This window comes from Salmo salar, chromosome 06 (genome assembly GCF_965601325.2).
Source record: "Salmo salar chromosome 06, fSalSal1, whole genome shotgun sequence".
Lineage (NCBI taxonomy): Eukaryota > Metazoa > Chordata > Actinopteri > Salmoniformes > Salmonidae > Salmo > Salmo salar.
Window position 1 is genome coordinate 75410001 of NC_138296.1, and position 18572 is coordinate 75428572.

An 18572-nucleotide genomic window follows, 5' to 3' on the forward strand; every position below is an offset into this window, starting at 1 on the left:
ATCACACACACACACACATACACACACCCACACAGACACAGTCACACACATGCACTCACAGATACACATACACTCATACACGTATACACAAACAAATACACTGATTTAACCCACACACACAGGAATAAACACTCATTAACACACACACACACACACAAATAAACGATCATACACACATACACTCACAAATAAACGCTCATTAACACACACACACACACACAATAAACGCTAATTAACACACACACACAGGAATGAACGCTCATTAACACACACACACAGGAATGAACGCTCATTAACACACACACACAGGAATAAACACTCATTAACACACACACACACACACACATATACTAGGCATACATGTCCACTAAGGGTTATAAAATGTATGGGTGTGTGTTTAATAACTGTATTACACTGCTAGAGATGGCTGCACTATAGAACATATGGGATCCTCACTGCTGCTTTACATTGGGGCCATGTGGGAACAGGTGTGTGTGTGAGAGTGATATGACAGGTACAGCCTTCTGTCGACCATCACAGGCATACACACACACACACACACTGTCTTTTCCTATTTTCTTTGTTTTGCCCGTCTTGTTGTAAGCTTCTATACTCCCATTCTGGAGTTACAGCCATAGTTCTTGGTTGTAGCATTGCAGGGATCTTGCAGTGCAGCATGCTTCTAGAAGGTTCCATGGCTGCAGGCTTCTGGAATGTTCTCCCACTCAGCACTCCAGACAGTGACAGCAGATTGGATCCTATAGTAAAGGTTGTTAACCTTAGGTCTGTGTCTATTACCCAGCTAGTCTGTGTCCCCAAAGCCATTCCATTCCTGTGTGGTTTTGTTTCAGGATGCCTTCCTTACTAAGCCATACTTAGCTATGTCCCCAATTGAAATGGTTTATGCCGTTAAGTACAGTTAATTCCCAAACTCACTGAAGCATTCCTGACTGGGGCCAGGAACACCAAAGGGATTGTTTGGGACTGCCTCGGGGAATACTTGTGTTGTTGGAGCCAGTTGATTCTCAAATAAATCATCCTATGATCCCCTGACTCTGTTTTAACTTGATGGAGCATTGTTATCTATTGTTATCTTGAGGTATGGGAACGTTTTAGCCCCTGCTTTATCCCCTGGTGTTTGTAGCATATCTCTCCTAAACATCTCTCTCTCTCCCTACCTCTACATCTCTCCATCCATCAATCTCTCTCTCTCTCTATTCATATATTAGTGTGTCTCTTTCTAACTATGGTAACCCTCTACAGCCCTATCAGAGACTGGAACCCTTTACGCCAGAGTCTCTCTCAGCAAACAAACCACTGCTGCATGTTCAATTTTGATCCTGTGTTGCTTTCAGTTACCATTACTTTACGATTCTGTGCCACATTTCTGGACCCAACATGGCTAGCCCAAAGTCTGGCAATCTGACCTTTGACCCCAGCCAGAGACCAACTGGCGAAGAGGCTGAATAGTGGAGGTGTTAATTTTCTCTAACGAGCCACTAAGCTCCAGAATCCAGGGGTTGGGTTGTTGCTGCCTGGGGAAGGATTGGCAGGGCATTGGGCCTTGTGAATCAATCCTGGTTCACTTTTACGTTTGGGTCTTGGTATGGAGTGATGTTTAACTTGAGTAGACAGTGGGGCACATTGTTTAGATAGCTCTCAGGGCCTTGGCAAAGCTAGAGAACAGTTTTTGGGAACGTGGGAATGTTTTTTGCAAAGACTGGGATTTGGTGATGAATTTTCCATAGTTTGTGTAGATGTTATGTGTCATGGTCCTTGTTTTCTTCTATGAAATGGGTAGCTGATGGAATGGGCTATTACAATCTATTTGTTTCATTGACCACATTATCTTTATTAATGCATAAACATGTCGGCTACACATGGCTAGCTAATGAGAAAATTACAGTAAGGTCTTCAATGGCGCTGGAGGGAATAGCAGCAGTTTTACGGGCTCCTGACCAACTGTGCTACAGTATTATGTGTATTCTTTGTACAGATTTTAACTTTTTTTCTACATAACGTTTCCGCCCTCATTTCCTATGGCCGAAAATAGTTTCTGGACATTAGAACAGCTATCACGAACCTCCATTTGCATGAGGACTTCTACTTCAATGAGTTAGAGGCGAAGAGCATATTGATTGTCCCGGACCAGGTCCAAATCCTGACACTCGGAGAAGGAGGAGGTGGCGCTATAGAGGCTGGCGTGCAGGATACCTGAAGAGGCTGTCGGAGAGCAGATAAACTGCCTATAACCCCCATTCTATTGGCGAACGTGCTATCACTGGAGGATGAACTGGACAAGCTGGACAAACTTCATTTGAGACTATCTTATCAACCTGATCGGAAGAACTGTAACGATCGTCAAAAGGAGTAGACCAAGGTGCAGCGTGGTACGTGTTCATCTTGAATTTATTTCAATCAGAACACTTCAACAAAATAATAAACAATGATAACGACCGTCACGTCTTGCAGGCTTATTAACAAGCAGTACAAAAATAAGATCCCACAACTACAGGTGGGGAAAGGCTGCCTAAGTATGATTCCTAATCAGAGACAACGATAGACAGCTGCCTCTGATTAGGAACCATACTCGGCTCTACACAAGAAATAGACTACATAGAATGCCCACCCCACACCCTGACCTAACCACATAGAGAAATAAACCGTCTCTCTCAGGTCAGGGCGTGACAGTAGTGAGCATTTCTCCTTTGTCAAGATAATCCATCCACCTGACAGGTGTGGCATATCAAGAAGCTGATTAAACAGCATGATCATTACACAGGTGCACCTTTTAAACAACATGAACATTACCTAGGTGCACCTTGTGCTGGGGACAATAAAAGGCCACTCTAAAATGTGCAGTTTTGTCACATAACACAATGCCACTGATGTCTCAAGTTTTGAGGGAGCATTCCATTAGCATGCTGACTGCAGAATTGTACACCGGAGCTGTTCCCAGAGAATGTAATGTTAATTTATCTACCATATGCCGCCTCCAATGTTGTTTTTGATAATTTGGCAGTACGTCCAATCAGCTTCACAACTGCAGACCAAGTGTAACAATGCCATCCCAGGACCTCCACATCCAGCTTTTTCACCTGCGGGATGGTCTGAGACCAGCCACCCAGACGGCTGATGAAACTGTGGGTTTGCACAACCAAAGAAGTTCTGTACAAACTGTCAGAAACTGTCTCAGGGAAGCTCATCTGCGTGCTCGTTGTCCTCACCAGGGTCTTGACCTGACTGCAGTTCAACGTCGTAACCGAATTCAGTGGGCAAATGCTCACCTTTTGATGGCCTCTGGCATGCTGGTGAAGTGTGCTCTTCAATCAATCAATCAATCAATCAAATATATTTATAAAGCCCTTTTTATATCAGCCAGTGTCACAAAGTGCTGTACAGAAACCCAGCCTAAAACCCCAAACAGCAAGCAATGCAGATGTAGAAGCACGGTGGCTAGGAAAAACTCCCTAGAAAGGCTGGAACCTAGGAAGAAACCTAGAAAGGAACCAGGCTCTGAGGGGTAGCCAGTCCTCTTCTGGCTGTGCCGGGTGGAGATTATAACAGTGCATGGCCAAGATGTCTAACGTTCACAGATGACCAGAAGGGTCAAATAATAATAATCACAGTGGTTGTAGAGGGTGCAACAGGTCAGCACCTCAGGAGTAAATGTCAGTTGGCCTTTCATAGCCAATCATTCAGAGTTAGAGACAGCAGGTGCGGTAGAGAGAGAGTCGAAAAACAGCAGGTCCGGGACAAGGTAGCACGTCCGGTGAACAGGTCAGGGTTGCATAGCCACAGGCAGAACAGTTGAAACTGGAGCAGCAGCACGACCAGGTGGACTGGGGACAGCAAGGGGTCATCAGGCCAGGTAGTCCTGAGGCATGGTCCTAGGGCTTAGGTCCTCCGAGAGAAGAGAAAATAGAAAGAGAGAGAGAGAGAGCATACTTAAATTCACACAGGACACTGGATGAGACAGGAGAAATACTCCAGATATAACAGACTGACCTTAGCCCCCCGACACATAAACTATTTCAGCATAATTACTGGAGGCTGAGACAGGAGGGGTCGGGAGACACTGTGGCCCCGTCCGACGTTACCCCCGGGCAGAGCCAACTAGGCAGGATATAACCCCACCCACTTTGCCAAAGCACAGCCCCCACACATATAGAGGGATATCTTCATCCACCAACATGGTACGAACCCGAGGGGGCGCCAACCCGGACAGGAAAATCACATCAGAGCACCAGTAAGCCAGTGACTCAGCCCCCGTAATAGGGTTAGAGGCAGAGAATCCCAGTGGAGAGAGGGGAACCGGCCAGGCAGAGACAGCAAGGGCGGTTCGTTGCTCCAGTGCCTTTCCATTCACTTTAACACCCCTGGGCCAGACTACATTCAATCATAGGACCTACTGAAGAGATGAGTCTTCAATAAAGACTTAAAGGTCGAGACACATTCTGCGTCTCTCACATGGATAGGCAGACCATTCCATAAAAATGTAGCTTTATAGGAGAAAGCCCTGCCTCCAGCTGTTTGCTTAGAAATTCTAGGGACAATAAGGAGGCCTGTGTCTTGTGACCATAGCGTTCATGTAGGTATGTTCACAGATTAATTCTGTACAGATTCAACTGTACTGGGCAGAGGGAAGATGTCATCTGATGTCAAAGTTGTGAACAGAGTGCCCCATGGTGGCGGTGGGGTTAGGGTATGGGCAGGAATAACCTACGGACAACAAACACAATTGCATTTTAGCAATGGCAATTTGAATGCACAGAGATCCTGAGGCACAATGTCGTACCATTCGTCCACTGCCATCATCTCATGTTTTAGCATGGTAATGCACGGCCCCATGTTGCAAGGATCTGTACACAACTCCTGGAAGCTGAAAATGTCCATGTTCTTTCATGGCCTGCATTCTCACCAGACATGTCACCCATTGAGCATGTTTGGGATGCTCTGGATCGACATGTACGAAAGCGTGTTCCAGTTCCCGCCAACATCCAGCAACTTCGCACAGCCATTGAAGAGGAGTGGGACAACATTCCACAGGCCACAATTAACAGCCTGACGACACCATTCTGTATACATCTGGCCCTTCTTTGGACACTGTGTTAACCTCTCTGGGGTCAATGGGACGAAATCGTCCCACCTACGTAACGGCCAGTGGAATCCTGTGGCGCGTTATTCAAATACCTTAGAAATGCTATTACTTCAATTTCTCAAACATATGACTATTTTACACCATTTTAAAGACAAGACTCTCGTTAATCTAACCACACTGTCCGATTTCAAAAAGGCTTTACAACGAAAGCAAAACATTAGATTATGTCAGCAGAGTACCCAGCCAGAAATAATCAGACACCCATTTTTCAAGCTAGCATATAATGTCACATAAACCCAAACCACAGCTAAATGCAGCACTAACCTTTGATGATCTTCATCAGATGACACGCCTAGGACATTATGTTATACAATACATGCATGTTTTGTTCAATCAAGTTCATATTTATATCAAAAAACAGCTTTTTACATTAGCATGTGACGTTCAGAACTAGCATACCCCCCACAAACTTCCTGTGAATTTACTAAATTACTCACGATAAACGTTCACAAAAAACATAACAATTATTTTAAGAATTATAGATACAGAACTCCTCTATGCACTCGCTATGTCCGATTTTAAAATAGCTTTTCGGTGAAAGCACATTTTGCAATATTCTAAGTAGATAGCCCGGCATCACAGGGCTAGCTATTTACACACCCACCAAGTTTAGCCCTCACCAAAGTCAGATTTACTATAAGAAAAATGTTATTACCTTTGCTGTTCTTCGTCAGAATGCACTCCCAGGACTTCTACTTCAATAACAAATGTCGGTTTGGTCGCAAATAATCCATAGTTATATCCAAATAGCGGTGTTTTGTTCGTGCGTTCAAGACACTATCCGAAAGGGTAAATAAGGGTTATGCGCCCGACGCGTTTCGAGACAAAAAAATTCTAAATATTCCATTACCGTACTTCGAAGCATGTCAACCGCTGTTTAAAATAAATTTTTATGCCATTTTTCTTGTAAAAAAGCGATAATATTTCGACCGGGAATCTGTGTTTTAGTACAAAGAGAGAGAAACTAAACCCATGGTGTCGCCCCGTGCACGCGCCTCAGCTCATTGTCCTCTGATAGACCACTTAACCAAAGGCGCTAAAGTTTTTCAGCCAGCGGCTGGAATTACATCATTCAGCTTTTTCCCGGGTTCTGAGAGCCTATGGGAGCTGTAGGAAGTGTCACGTTACAGCAAAGATCCTAAATTTTCAATAAACAGAGCCAAGAAGCCCAAGGAATGGTCAGAGAGGGTACTTCCTGTACAGAATCTTCTCAGGTTTTTGCCTGCCATATGAGTTCTGTTATACTCACAGACACCATTCAAACAGTTTTAGAAACTTTAGGGTGTTTTCTATCCAAAGCCAATAATTATATGCATATTCTAGTTTCTGGGCAGTAGTAATAACCAGATTATATCGGGTACGTTTTTTATCCGGCCGTGTAAATACTGCCCCCTAGCCCTAACAGGTTAACAAACCTCCAAACGAGCTTCAATGCCATACAACACTCCTTCCGTGGCCTCCAACTGCTCTTAAATGCTAGTAAAACTAAATGCATGCTCTTCAACCGATCGCTGCACACACCCGCCCGCCCGCCTAGCATCGCATCACTACTCTGGATGGTTCTGACTTAGAATATGTGGACAACTATAAATACCTAGGTGTCTGGCTAGACTGTAAACTCTCCTTCCAGACTCATATTAAGCATCTCCAATCCAAAATTAAATCTAGTATCGGCTTCCTATTTCGCAACAAAGCATTCTTCACTCATGCTGCCAAACATAACCTCGTAAAACTGACTATCCTGCTGATCCTTGACTTCGGCGATGTCATTTACAAAATAACCTCCAACACTCTACTCAGCAAATTGGACGCAGTCTATCACAGTGCCATCCGTTTTGTCACCAAAGCCCCATATACTACGCACCATTGCGACCTGTATGCTCTCGTTGGCTGGTCCTCGCTACATATTCGTAGCCAAACCCACTGTCTCCAGGTCATCTATAAGTCTTTGCTAGGTAAAGCCCCGCCTTATCTCACAGCAGGTATATTTCACTGGTCGTCCCCAAAGCCAACACCTCCTTTGGCCGCCTTTCCTTCCAGTTCTCTGCTGCCAATGACTGGAACAAATTGCAAAAATCACTGAAGCTGGAGACTTATATCTCCCTCATTAACATCAAGCATCAGCTGTCAGAGCAGTTTACCGATCGCTGCAGTTGTACACAGCCCATCTCTAAATAGCCCATCCAACCAACTACCTACCTCATCCCCATATTTTTTATTTTTATTTTTTTCTGCTCTTTTGCACACCAGTATTTCTCCTTGCACGTCCCCATCTGCCTATCTATCGCTAAATTGTAATTACTTGGCCACTATGGCCTATTTATTGCCTTACCTCCTTACTTCATTTGCGTACACTGTATACAGATTTTCTATTGCGTTATTGACTGTACATTTGTTTATCCCATGTGTAACTCTGTGTTGTTGTTTTTGTCGCACTGCTTTGCTTTATCTTGGCCAGGTCACAGTTGTAAATGAAAACTTGTTCTCAACTGGCCTACCTGGTTAAATAAAATAGTTTTCTATTTATCTTGCAGCCCTGAACATTGACTCAGTACCGGTACTCCTTGTATATAGCAGGGGCGGAAATCCCGGGGGGGACGGGGGGGACACGACCCCCCCCATCCTGGGAAAAATATGATTTGTCCCCCCCAATATATCACTGAAACATAACTATGTAATTTAAATAATATTAATAATACGCAATGAAAGCAATTGTGCTGATTATAGACACTTAATAGCGCATTTTTAAGTTTCAAAAGATTGCGACCCCCCCGCCCTTTGCCTCACAATGGTTTGATCCACTGCCAGTTCCTTAGCTTGCTACGTAACTGCCGTGAGGTTCATCCAGTCAATCGCGCACACACACACTAGCTGAATATGCAGAGCTAGCGCGCAAATATTAACTATTAAGCTAGCTAGTACCTATTCAATTTATGTGGCGTCGTCAAAGATGGAATCAGCATGCAGATGATGTAAGTTAGTGCTTCAAAGTCCCTGTGATAAGGTTAGCGATAAACTGAAGTCCAAACTGAACAGAACTACACTCTCTTCTACCATTGTCTTAAATATATTTAATGGTCTCGTTGCAAAAGCTAAATTGTCGCAAGGGAACTTTTATTTATTTATTTATTTCACCTTTATTTAACCCGGATAGTAAAGATTATAGCAAACACCACTGAAACTGAATTGGTGCTCGCTAGCTTTGCAAATTCAGCTATTGTTGGAAGCCAGCCAATATGAAACAAACTATTAAAATTACAAAAGGTTGCAGCATATGTTGTGTAAATGGTGAACTCATACAGCTGTCAACTCTTGTCATTTTAATCAATTTCACATTTGCTAGCTACCTTTTAGATCGAAGCCCATATAGAATGATTGAAGATGATAGAAGCCCATCTCCTACTGTAAATAACCTACACACTGTGTGTGTAGCCAGCCAGCCAGCCAGGTAGAAAAATGGCAGAAAAATAAAAGACGGACATCAGAGTATTTTTCAATACACCAAAACGCATAGTAAGAACCCTAGTAGCCTAATATCGCAAAGACTAGTTGATAAAATGTTCATAAGAAAGAAATGAAATTCTAATGGAAATGTTACACAATGATGTCATTAGGCAGAGCAGGCAACAGATGGCTCACAGACAGCAGAGTTGGGGACAGATATGCAGGGACAGACTGGCAGAGACAGGGAGTCTCAGGTAAGTTTGTTGAGTCTTTGTTTGGCAACATTATGAAAGGTTCTCAATTTTTTTGACTTGTAAAATAGGAACATCATTGGAAAATGCCATGGATACCCCCACTCTCAACTTAAACTGGTGACTGAACTAAGATTTGTTAAAGGCAATGGTATTGCTGTTGTGATTAGTTGTGTAGTTTTGGGTACCGGTAGTTAGGAGTACGGCAAACACCTTATTTCTTTGGTTCCTCAATATACATTTACCATATTACAATGTAGGCTATGTGTTACAGCACTACTTTTGGTGTCCCCCTCAGGAATTGCTCTTGAGAAAATTTCATGTAATTGTCCCCTCCAAAGTGGATATCAGATTTTCGCCCCTGGTATATAGCCTCGTTATTGTTATTTTATTGTGTTACCATTTCCTTTTTTTTTTCTAATCTTTTCTTTTTTTAACTCTGTATGTTTGGGAAAGGGCTTGTAAGTAAGCAGTTCACGGTAAAGTCTACACCTGTTTTAGTCGGCGCATGTGACACATGTTGTTACATTTGAGTTGAACTTCTATGGTAGGGCACCTTAATCTGCTGTTCAGCCAGTAGCACGCCCCTGTATCCCATGATACACTAATCCCATTAACCCTTGGCCTCACACGCACGCAGACAGACAGACAGACAGACAGACATTCAGAGAGAGAGAGAGAGAGAGAGACACACACTCACCTCTCTGTAACCCCTAGCTGTGGGTCAGAGTTGAAGGTGTTACCTAAGGGTCAAAGAACATCAACCTTTCCTGCTGTGTGAACCCTAGCCCTTCTCCCCCTTCCTCCCCCTTCTCCCCTTTACTCTCACATCTCCCCCTTCCTCTCCCCTTCTTCAATCGCTGTTGTCCATGTACCATAGGTATCAGGTTTGGGCTTAATTCAGAATTTGGGAATTGACTCCCATACAATTTGTAAGTTGAAATTTGAATTGGCCACACCCCACAGGATGTAACGTTTGAATTTGAGAGACAGGAAGTAGAATTGAATTCAGTGCAATTCAAATAAATTCTACTTAGTAGCTAGGCTTCCATCCAATTGGCAACAGATTTTAATGCGAATATTCTAAAATCTGCATAAAGAAAATATGTACATTTTCCCACCAGTGGTGTTTTTACACCAAACTGACTTGTTGCGGATAAAAAACAGTGTGATGACATAGTGAACTCAAAATGTACTTTTTCACTTAAGTTTTCATGTACCAAATCAAAATCTAATGTTCAATGTGTTTCCATCACATTTTCAACACTACCTATAGTTTTTCTACAAACTGTTGCTGTAACAATTGTCGTAGTGATGAGACCAAAATGCAGCAGGGAAGTGTATACTCATCTTCTTTATTGACGGGAAAAGAAGGAAAAACCAAACAAACACGTATACAAAACTAACAAAATGATGAACAACAGTCTTGACGGCACCACAGCAATCCAAGAACATCTCCCACAAACACTAAACCAAACACATACCCATATATAGGACTCTCAATCAGAGGCAGCTAGAAAACACCTGCCTCCAATTGAGAGTCCAATCCCAATAAACTAGACATAGAAATACAAAAGACTAGAGACCACATAGAAATACAAACATAGAACATAACCCCAAAAACCCGGAACTAACTAAACAAACACCCTACTAAATAAATCACCACCCCGAACCACATAAACAAAATACCCTCTGCCACGTCCTGACCAAACTACAATAACAAATAACCCTTATACTGGTCAGGACGTGACAGTTGCGTTAAATAGCAAATGTGCCTCCTCTGGTCTTGGCACGTGCGCTCTAGCCAACAGCTCACAGATACAGTGTGAGTAGGCTAGTAAACATGATGAGATTATTATGGATAAGAGTGAGAATATTTTTATTTGTCAAATGGCAGTCAAGCATCGATCATCATGTCAACAGAATAAGACCCTCGATATTTATTGGAAAGGAGAATCAAGCTCATCGCCGTGCACCCCCCCCCCCCCCCCCGTGAAATTCATCATAATTTATTTAGTCTGTAGCCTAATAAACTGCATGGTTTCCCGAGTCGCAGTGGGAGAACCACACACCATCACATCGCGTGACTCCAAGTTTACTTCGAGATGATGGTTATTATATCAGTATTTACACATAAAGGCATGTGGATGGAATCGTGGTTAGTAATAGAACATGAGAGTTTCATTTAACCTGACCGTTCACACTTCCAGATACCAACCAATATAGTACCTTTCTCTGGAAACGATGTTCATATACTCTTTTAACCTTAGTGCTAAATATAGCCAATTTTATTTCCACCAACCATTTCATTTGTTTGGCTTCTTTTTGAAGTCCTCAGGGTCAACTTGAGGGTTAAACTAAATCATTCTGGTAAATGTAGTATTTGCCCCATATTGAACAAAGTGATTAATGAAATATAATAACTTAGAATATTCGCATACAGGTTTTGTTTTCCTTGATCATTAAGAGTTTGTCCTCAAAATAAATTGTTTCAACAATATTTTATTTGCATGTATATAATGACATGTATGATGTTTTATGTACCAGATGTATATTTGTATAGACTACACCTAATATAGAATAGAATAGGCATTTTCATTTTATTGAATTTCACTGAATTCAATTATATTTTCTTTAATTCAAATTGAAATTGCAATTATGTCTGTATCCTGTTTACTACTTCAATACAAATTAAATTATAATTCAATAATTTAATTGAAATTTATGAGGCATTCTCAATTCATATCTGAATTGAGACCAACCCTGGTATGTATGACCTCTGTAAGTTGGCTCCACTTATTGAATGAAAGAGGCACGATCATCAAAGATGATCATGGCTCAAGTGTAGGGTTGTAAAGGGTCGGAAACTTTCCGGGAACTTTCCGGAAATTTTCCATGGGAAGTTAAGCCCGGGAATTTGGGCTTATAAACGTGAACCTTTTTTTGTGGGATACACAAGGCAATTCTAGGTCTTGTGGCATACTTTGGTTAAACTATCCCCAATTCAATGGAATTGCAAACCTCTGCATGCACAGTGCATTCTTCCATCACATGTACAGCTGAGTCTCAAGATCTTGCACACTAATGAGATGCTTTTGAGCCCACTCTACTACACTGAGCCAAGGACTACATGCTTTCTGGTTAGTTTGGAGTGGGGTGAATATATTTTATATGACATACATTATTTTTAGTTAACTAGTAAATAGTAGCCTACAGCAAAGTGTGTTTAAATAATTTCTAACTTGTTAACAATTTCCGCTAGTTAGTTTTTGCTACCATGTGGGTTTTAGCTTGCTTGAGCCTGCTAACTGAGGAGTGTTAATTCACCTGTTTCCATACATGTTTAATTTTAAAACATTTATCTTACAAAATAGTTGTTTAATCTAACTGCTTAACTATTTATCTGTACATGGAATTGTATATTTTACATGGAATTGTATATTTTACAGCAAAATGCCACGGGCACTATCTGATGTGTGGAGACATTTCACTGCAGCTAATGTAGAAGGAAAAGCTGTGCACATTTGCAAATAATGTGCCAAATCATATGTGAAGAATGCAGCAAAGATGCAGAATAATCTGGCCAAGTGCATAAAGTTCCCTCAGCGCTCACAACAAGCAACCTCTGACAAAAGTCCATCTACTTCTATTCGAGGTGAAAATGATTAATCAGACAACTTATCGATAGAAACAGCTCATGGTCCTCCTGGAATCAGAAGTTTTTTTGACTCAATGGAGGAACGTAGTCAGAGAAATGCTGATGAATGTCTTGCTCAAGCTGTGTATATAACTGGTTCACCTCTGATGCTCACAGGCAATGTGTATTGGAAGAGATATCTGAATGTTCTTTGCCCGGCATACACCCCTCCAACCAGACCTGCTTTATCTACTCATTTGCTGGATGCAGAGTTCAACAGAGTTCAAGTGAAAGTCAAGCAAGTCATAGAGAAAGCAGACTGTATTGCAATCATCTCTGATGGGTGGTCGAACGTTCGTGGGCAAGGAATAATTAACTACATCATCTCCACCCCTCAACCAGTATTCTACAAGAGCACAGACACAATGGACAACAGACACACCGGTCTCTACATTGCAGATGAGCTGAAGGCAGTCATCAATGACCTTGGACCACAGAATGTATTTGCACTGATGACAGACAAATGCTGCGAACATGAAGGCTGCTTGGTCTCAAGTGGAGGAGTCCTACCCTCACATCAGATTGAATCTGCTCCTCAAGGACATCATGGCACTGAAAACAGTGGGTACACTCTACAAGAGAGCCAAGGAAATGGTTAGGTATGTGAAGGGTCATCAAGTTATAGCAGCAATCTACCTCACCAAGCAAAGTGAGAAGAATAAGAGCACCACATTGAAGCTGCCCAGCAACACCCATCGGGGTGGTGATGTCATCATGTTTGACAGTCTCCTGGAGGGGAAGGAGTCTCTCCAAGAAATGGCCATATCACAGTCTGCCGATATGGACAGCCCCATCAAGAGGATCCTCCTGGATGATCTATTATGGGAGAGAGTGGTAAGCAGCCTGCAACTCCTGAAACCTATAGCAGTAGCCATTGCACGGATTGAGGGAGACAATGACATCCTGTCTGATGTTCAGACTCTGCTGGCAGATGTAAGAGAATACATTCATACTGCCCTGCCCACTTCACTGTCGCTCCAAGCAGAGGAAACTGCAGTTCTGAAATACATCAAAAAGCGTGAAGACTTTTGCCTGAAGCCCATATACACCACAGTGTACATGTTGGACCCCAAGTATGCTGGCAAGAGCATCCTGTCTGGTGCAGAGATCAACAAGACCTATGGTATCATCACTACCGTGTCTCGCCACCTAGGCCTGGATGAGGGCAAGGTTCTTGGCAGTCTGGCGAGGTACACTTCCAAGCAAGGGCTTTGCGATGGAGATGCAATATGGCAGTTGTGCCAACATATCTCATCAGCCACCTGGTGGAAAGGACTTTGTGGATCTGAGGCTCTTTCCCCTGTTGCCTCCATCATCCTCCAAATCCCACCAACATCAGCCGCCTCAGAGCGCAACTGGTCCTTGTTTGGGAACACACACACCAAAGCACGCAACAGGCTGACCAATACAAGGGTTGAAAAATTGGTGGCCATCTGGGCAAATATGAGGCTTTTTAGAGCCTGACAATGAGCCATCCTCAACAAGGTTGGAACGTGACAGTGAAGATGAGGCCCCAGAGTCTGATGTTCAAGAGGTGGACATTGAGGAGGTCCAGGGAGAAGACATGAAAGCTTGAGAGGAAGACAACCAGAGCTTTAGTATCTAGACTATAATTTAATATAATACAGATGTAGAATATAATACAGATGTATGTTGAAAACGTTTTTGGGAGATGCGATGGATCATTTGGGATCATTCGATATTCCTTTTCTTTTGTTGTTCAGTGAAATCCTCCCATGTGAAGAGTCCACTAATTTCATTAGAGTTTCATTCGTAACTAAATTGTTTGTTTTATTTCTATTGGAAGGATTTAATCATTTGCACTTATGTCTACTTATGAGGTAAAAGGTTTCTGTTTCTGTCTCCATATGGTATGGTAAATATATCCAATGCAAAAAACATCTACATTTAAATTGTATTAATATTAATTTTCATATATTTCCGTTAATTCCCACGGAAAGTTTCCACCTCTGAATATTCCCCAAAATGTGCAACCCTACTCAAGTGTGAGAGAATGTATACCATAGATGTTTCTATACCAAACCATAGCATGAAACCATAGAATCCAACCATAGTCTTGTGAATGTAACCAAGGTGACTAGAGAACTAGATTAGTCTAGAGAAGAACTCCATGGAAGCTCAGTAGATTCCACCGCTCCTGTCGTTGTGGGTGGATGGTAGCTGTCTGTTTTTATAAGCATGTGCCCTGGAAGAAATTAGTTCCAATCCCCGTTGCAAATGAGAAACGCACACAGGGGGTCGGCCCTGAACATGAATGAATGGGAGGAACTGAATGTCTGTCTCTCGTTTCCCCACCCTGGGACAACCTCAGATGCCTCTGCACGACCTGCCAACCCAAGCCTCCCTCTGCATTCCTCATTAAGAATGCATTATGCATGTGTGAGTGCATGTGTATGTGCATGTGTATGTGTGTGTATGTGTGTGCAGCAGACACACCTGAGGGTGTGTGTGCAGTGCAGCTGTCTCCATATTAATATACTGTTGCAGCTGACAAACTAATGTGCCACAGAAGTGTTATAGGAAGTCACGCTGACACTGTATAACACTGACTCAGAGGCCTGCAAGGATACTTGCTGGGGTGTGTGTGTGTGTGTGTGTTTGCATGTGTGCGTGTGTGCCTGTGTGTGTATGCGTGTGATTCTGACACCAGGCCACTGTTCAGATAACTATTTGACAAGAGTCCAAACACCACAGCTATCAGAAAGGGTAAACAGGCTATGTCCGAAATCTCGCTTGTCTACTATTTACTTAAACTGCATACCTGTAGTTACTAATCATACTACGTACTACTTAGTACACACTGTTTAATAGAGTATGCAGTATGCCACGGCCGCAACATACTACTTTTGGTGCATTCAAGACAACTGGGAACTCTGAAACAAAACGAGCTCAAACTGGGAAAAATCGTGACGTCGGTGATCTTCAGGTCGGAGAAGTCGGAGCTCTAGGATGATGCTCGAGTTTCCAACTTGTATCTCCAAGTTGGGTGACCGTTCAGAAAAAATAAGGAAGGGAAGCGCTGCTAAGGTACACAGTAGTAGATCTTTGTCGACAGAAGGTAGTCTTTGGTAAAAGGGGTAAATTGGTCATTAAAAAGAAAGGAGAACCAAGGCACTCTTCATATAATTAATTTAAATGCCTTTAATTGTATAGCATGTTCAATGGAAACAAATATTTTTTAAAACTCTGATGCGTTTCGGCTGCATGGCCTTTGTCAGGGAGTATAAAGATGATAATACAATGTCTTCTTTTGAACAGCATACAGAATTCATTGGACAGATGTCTTAACAAAATGCAAACCAAGGCTAGTAGAACCACTAGAAAAGACAAAGTGGTTCTAGCCTTGAATGGGATTGGACAAAGTGGTGAGAGTAGGAGAGCCATACATTTTATAGTACACTAGATCACAGCAATGGACCACGGCAGTCCAAACATAGCAGAGGGCAATAAAGCACTGGATGACTGTTCAATTAGATTTTTTCCAGTCAGAGCACGTTTTTTTCAGACTTCCCTGTTGTCTTGAACGCACCGTCAGTTACGGCTTCGCAAATGATCCGGCAGTGGTGGAAAAAGTACCCAATTGTCATACTTGAGTAAAAGTAAAGATACCTTAATAGAAAATGACTAAAGTAAAAGTAAAAGTTACCCAGTAAAATACTACTTGAGTAAAAGTCTAAAAGTATTTGATTTAAAATATACTTAAGTATCAAAAGTAAAGTATGAATAATACAAAATTCCTTATATTAATTAAGCAAACCAGATGGCACAATTTTCTTTTTTTTTAAATTTATGGATAGCCAGGGGCACATGCCAACACTCAGACATAATTTACAAACGAAGCATTTGTGTTTAGTGAGTCCTCCAGATCAGAGACAGTGGGGATGACCAAGGATGTTCTCTTGATAAGTGCGTGAATTGGACCAGTTTCCTGTCCTGATAAGCATTTAAAATGTAACGAGTACTTTTGGGTGTCAGGGAAAATGTATGGAGTAAAAAGTACATTATTTTCTTTAGGAATGTAGTGAAGTAAAAGTTGTCAAAAATACAAATAGTAAAGTACAGATACCCCAAAAAATGACTTAAGTAATACTTTGAAGTATTTTGACTTAAGTACTTTACACCACTGTGAACCGGAATGGATCATCTGTAGCCTTACCCAGTGACCTTTCACTACAGCGAAGTGTTGTTGTTTTGGGCTAACGTTAGCTAAGTAGCTAGCATTTGGAAAGACGTAATTGGAGTAAACTGGAGTTAACTGTAGGCATAAGCATGTATCAATTGAAGAGTCTCAACTGAAGCTTGAGAGGAATGCAGTGCTGAGGCAGAGGGCTCATAATGAGGACGACTGGTTACTACTCTGAACTGTATGTAGTGAGCTTTCTGGCGCCCAAAGCTGCAAAGGCATCGCCCAAGGGTGTGCCATACATTGTGCAGGAGAAGTCCAGTGGCTACACGACTCAGCCTGGTTCCCAGAGTAGCTAGTATTTTACAAGATTGTCACCAGACTCCATCTTCATCAACCATCTCCCTGACCACCTTTCTCTGATCAAGCATTGAACTGTCCCTTATTCTTTTTGGAGGATGCATGCACTCAAAGACTTGGCCTCTATTGGCTGACCTAGCCAACTATAGCTAAGCTACTCATGACGATGTATTTCGAGTTTGTTTGCTTTTGATGCGCTTTGAGATTGTTATGAAAAGCGCTATAGAAATGAAATCAATTATTATTATAAAGATGGTTTATTTAGTTTAGTGGAGCAAAAAGCTCTGATGAAGGCTAAGAGGCTGACATGTAAGCTTCAATAAAACAGTGATAGTAGCAAGAGCAGCGTGCAGGTGAGAGTGGAATTGTTGAAAGTGTCTATCATAGTCCAAAACGTATCCGCGTGCACACAGCAGGGTTCTAGAATATTGCACTGTGGCTTTGATACTTTTTGCCAGTGAGTAGAGGTCCTCCCTTCTCTTTACATTTAAGAACAACCCAACTTCCACCTCCCCCCCTCTCTCTCAATCTCTCTCGCTCTATCTGTCTCTCTTGCTCTATCTCTCTCTCTCTCTCTCTCTCTCTCTCTCTCTCCTTGCCTCTGAATGTTGTAGAGGTGATGGGAAGTATAGCGTCTCAGTGTCTCTGGACGCGCTCCGCTCCGAGTGCAGAGTGGAGAAGAAAAGGCCGCTGTCTGGAGCCTGGTCCTGGAGTTGGAGAGTGGGCTGAAAGGAGAGCATAGATCCTCAGTGTGAGGCGGCCTTAAAAGGGACCCTTTGTCCAGAGATGAAACGACTCCACAACTGGCAGATACTGTATAAATGGGCCGTAGCTCACTCATGATGACATTCCCACACTTTATGTAGATGTGAAGGTCGCTCTGTTTTTCTTAGAGAGATAGTGACTGGCCAGGCCGGGCTATTGGTGGTTATTGACGATTTTTGTGGCTGGATATAGATTTCCTTCCTATCTGTGTGATATTTATTCAGATATTTATTGGTAACCCTTGACTTGAGGTCACTAGCCTGTGGAAATCTTAAGTCAATAAAATTGATTTTGCTGCCAGTGGATTTGCCATAATACGATTGAACACTATTGGACTGTAGCCCTGAATAAATATCTATACCTCTGTTTCTTCACAGGAGAATCCACATATCTCGATGACCACGGACCCCCAGCTCCCCGCGTAAGACCATCACTACAGCACTCCTTCTTTTTCATGAGTTTATCACTTCATCTTTCTCTACCTCACACTTCCTCTGATCCCTCTCTTTCCACCCTATCCCTCTCCTTGTTTTCTTTTTTCTTTCACACTCCCTTTTCTTTTCTCCATCTCTCTCTGATGTGCTGCCCTGTGTAAGTGAGTGTGACAGTCCAGTCCATGCAGGATAAGGGTGAGGTTTATGTCTGGAGAAGCTGTGTGTGAACATACTCTAAATACCAAATACTGACAAACACACACACACACACACACGCACGCACGCACGCACGCACGCACGCACGCACGCACGCACG

The 18572-nt window shown here is 42.5% G+C and overlaps 1 protein-coding gene across 1 annotated transcript in view; it reads left to right on the forward strand.

The window, feature by feature from the left end:
* LOC106607986 (uronyl 2-sulfotransferase) overlaps window positions 1–18572 on the forward strand; it is a 128852-nt gene that overhangs the window by 74501 nt on the left and 35779 nt on the right. Inside the window, exon 2 of the mRNA XM_014205533.3 lies at window positions 18200–18243. Within this exon, the coding sequence (XP_014061008.1) occupies window positions 18200–18243 (44 nt within the window). The remainder of the gene's footprint in view (window positions 1–18199; window positions 18244–18572) is intronic.